This window comes from Olea europaea, unplaced genomic scaffold (assembly GCF_002742605.1).
Source record: "Olea europaea var. sylvestris unplaced genomic scaffold, O_europaea_v1 scaffold5823, whole genome shotgun sequence".
Taxonomy (NCBI): domain Eukaryota; kingdom Viridiplantae; phylum Streptophyta; class Magnoliopsida; order Lamiales; family Oleaceae; genus Olea; species Olea europaea.
In genome coordinates, this window is record NW_019264163.1 from 1 (window position 1) to 3095 (window position 3095).

The following is a 3095-nucleotide window of genomic DNA, read 5'->3' on the forward strand; positions in this document are numbered from 1 at the left end:
CCCCCCCCCCCCCCCCCCAATTTCAAAATATCAAGTCCAAAAATACATATCTCTTCTAGAAAATCAGTCGAAATAGAATATATAGTGTTTTCTAGTTAATCATTTTTGCTTTTCTTCCGTGGATTCTGTTTGCATTCATTATCCTAATTCATAGAGAAAGAAAGATAAAAGACAAGGTTACCATTAAGTGCTAAGCAATCATGGAGCATAAGTGTTACCTATAAGTGGTAGCATGCCAAATACGAACTGTACCATCCTCAGAACCTGTAATTATAATGGGAAGTTCTGGATGGAAACATACAGCAGAAACATTGTGTGAGTGGCCTTCTAGCGTCTGGACACAACTTTTCGTCTGATAATCCCAAACCTGTTTTGCAGGATTAAGAGACAAATTTATATTCTATTGTAGGGGGGAAAAAAAACAGAGCAAAAGAGGAAACAGAAATAAGGCACGAACCTTGGCAGTGTGATCATCAGAGCCAGTGATTAAATAAGGTTTATCCCCACCTGTGAAATAATCTACACAATTTACCCCTTTCAGATGGGCATCCAGGGTAAAGTTTGGGTCTGGGGAGCCAAGATTCCAAATCTTCAAAAACAAAAGCAGGCTCATAAATGGAACATCATAGCATACATACACCCTTGAAAAAGTTTAATTATGTGCAATATATCTATACTTGTACCTTAATAGTGCGGTCAAGGGATGCACTGGCAAACGTGTTGGTGTCCTTCGGATTAAAAGTAACTTGCATCACATAATGTGAATGCCCCTCAAATATTTGAGTGCATGCCCACCCCTTTTCCCAGTCCCAGAGCTTTATAAGCATGTCATCAGACGATGACAACACATATGGAAGATTAGGGTGAACGGCAACACACCTAATATAATCTGTATGGGCCTCCAACACTTTGACCTTATCCATAGTGTTGTAATTATACACACGAATGAACATGTCATCGGCACCAGCAACAACCCACTGCTTACGTGCTATGAACTTTGCAGATCTAACTGTAAACGGATAGAGTAGACATTTCAATTCCTCGTCAATATAAAAAATGCTAGTGGAAGTATTTATTTAGCAACCCAAAATTACATAAAATTTTAATCACACACCTGGTAATTCAGTGACCTCAAAAGATTTAACCATTGTCTGCACCAGAAAAACGAAGTTCAGAATTAGCATTCAGGTTTGAGGAACTAACAAGAGAGCAGACGAATAAGAGAGAACTGAACAAAATATCAGGAATTTTAATATTTTCCGCTCACATTTCATGAAATATGCTTTAATTCACACTTACAGCATCATAACAAGAAACGGCAACCATAAGCATAAATCATGTTCGATATATATAGAGAGAGAGAGAGAGAGAGAGAGAGAGAGGAATGAAATTAGCTCTTGAAAATTTTCAAACAAAAGAAATGTTAACTTATAATATCTAATGCATATTATGCATGTAGCTTACAATTGCCCTTCCCCATAAGTTGTACAGAAAGAAACTTTTTTTCAAATTACTGATTGTTATGAATTAACTATTGTGAATAGAGGAGTAAGAAAGGAGGGCTGCCTAGGCCATCGGTCCAACCCACATACAGCACAGTCCAGGCCTTTTAAATTGATGGCCTCTACAGTAGTTGTTTGATAAAAGGTTATTTCTAAGGAATTATTGCTTTTCCAATATGCATGAATAATCACATACTAAACAGATTTGGCAATATTTGTAAGATATTCGTAATGAATATGATGTTTCAAGTAAATTCTTAATGATAAATCGATGATAATAGAAAATGATCACATCAGCTGAATTTCATACCTGGCTCTGATAGTTCCAAATGCAAACAGTCCCTGAATACAAACTTGACAATATCCTGCAAAAGGAATATAAATTCTATCAACATGGAATTCCGGGACATTTAACCCTGAACAAAGACACTAGCATCCACAATCATTCTCCGATATCCAACCAAGAAATGGTAATGTACAGAACCCAGATTCAATGGAGTAAACAGAACAAATAAATACCCAAACCGAGCTTTGCAGTTTTAAATCCAACGCCATAAAATTTGCAACTTTTCATCACTCGGAAACAGAACATAGAATGTAGGTTAAATTTTGCATGTTTTGACCACACAAAAGGATAACAACGTAAAATGCAGGTTAAATGGTTTACTTTGAACACGGCGACTACTAAAAAGCAATATATATAACTTGGACTTTCTAAGCCAAGGATTATTTCTTATCAAGAATATAAATACAAATTGGAAATATCAAAGAAACACGAAAATATTATTTAATTACATGGGAAAATATAACTACCATGGCTCTGTTGGATGTAGATCCACGGACTTTACTCTTTCTGACCGTTGTGCGAGTTTTCTCTGAATAAAATGATTCCATATCAGCATCCAACATCCTTTTTAAGAACCATCCAACATTCACGCACACAAAATAAAAACTTTACTTCAAAAGTTCCAAAATAAAGATTTTCAGTACCTTGATTTCTAATCTGAGCGGCTGCATCACACCGATAGTAGAATTGCAAACAAGAACAAAAAAAGTGGACGAATTGAGTTAGTCAATAAAAACAGAAGCTCCAGATCTCAAAAATAGTGAATCAACAACAAATACAAATATGAGACTCTAACTGAAACCAAGAATATGTCAGTTTCCTCACGAAATTGTGAAAATTTACTAGCGAACGCGATTGATATAATCCCGAATCAGATCTCAACCAGATCTAACAAAATTACCAATTTCCAAATCCATTAAACTCACCATTTTCACAGATTTTCAGTCCGAGCGTGAGATCGAAGATTAAACGAGTCGTGAAACACTCGCTCAGATGCTGAGATCAAGAGAGTGTGTGTATCTAGTATTCAAAATGTTCGTAGAGTATTGCTAATATAGCGAGAGCGTAAAATATGAAATTTTTAATTTTTATTAAAATTTTATGTAGAAAAAAGGAGAGGTTTTGCTCATTTTAAAATGGAGATGATGCCTTAAGGAGAAGCAAAAATGGCGATGTCATCTGCTGTGGTTCTGGCCGTTGATCAGTCTGAAACATTACTTCAACGGTCTAGATTAATGTTTCAAGTA

At 35.8% G+C, this 3095-nt stretch overlaps 1 protein-coding gene across 1 annotated transcript; it reads right to left on the reverse strand.

The window, feature by feature from the left end:
- Window positions 1-195: 195 nt before the first annotated feature.
- Window positions 196-2979, reverse strand: LOC111389339 (coatomer subunit beta'-2-like). Its single transcript, XM_023014259.1, has 8 exons — window positions 2775-2979; window positions 2493-2513; window positions 2316-2377; window positions 1813-1867; window positions 1115-1151; window positions 684-1009; window positions 458-589; window positions 196-367 (listed from the first exon to the last, which is right to left on the reverse strand). The coding sequence occupies exons 1-8, from the start codon at window positions 2775-2777 to the stop codon at window positions 215-217; spliced, it is 789 nt and encodes a 262-aa protein (XP_022870027.1). The 5' UTR covers window positions 2778-2979; the 3' UTR covers window positions 196-214.
- Window positions 2980-3095: the final 116 nt, after the last annotated feature.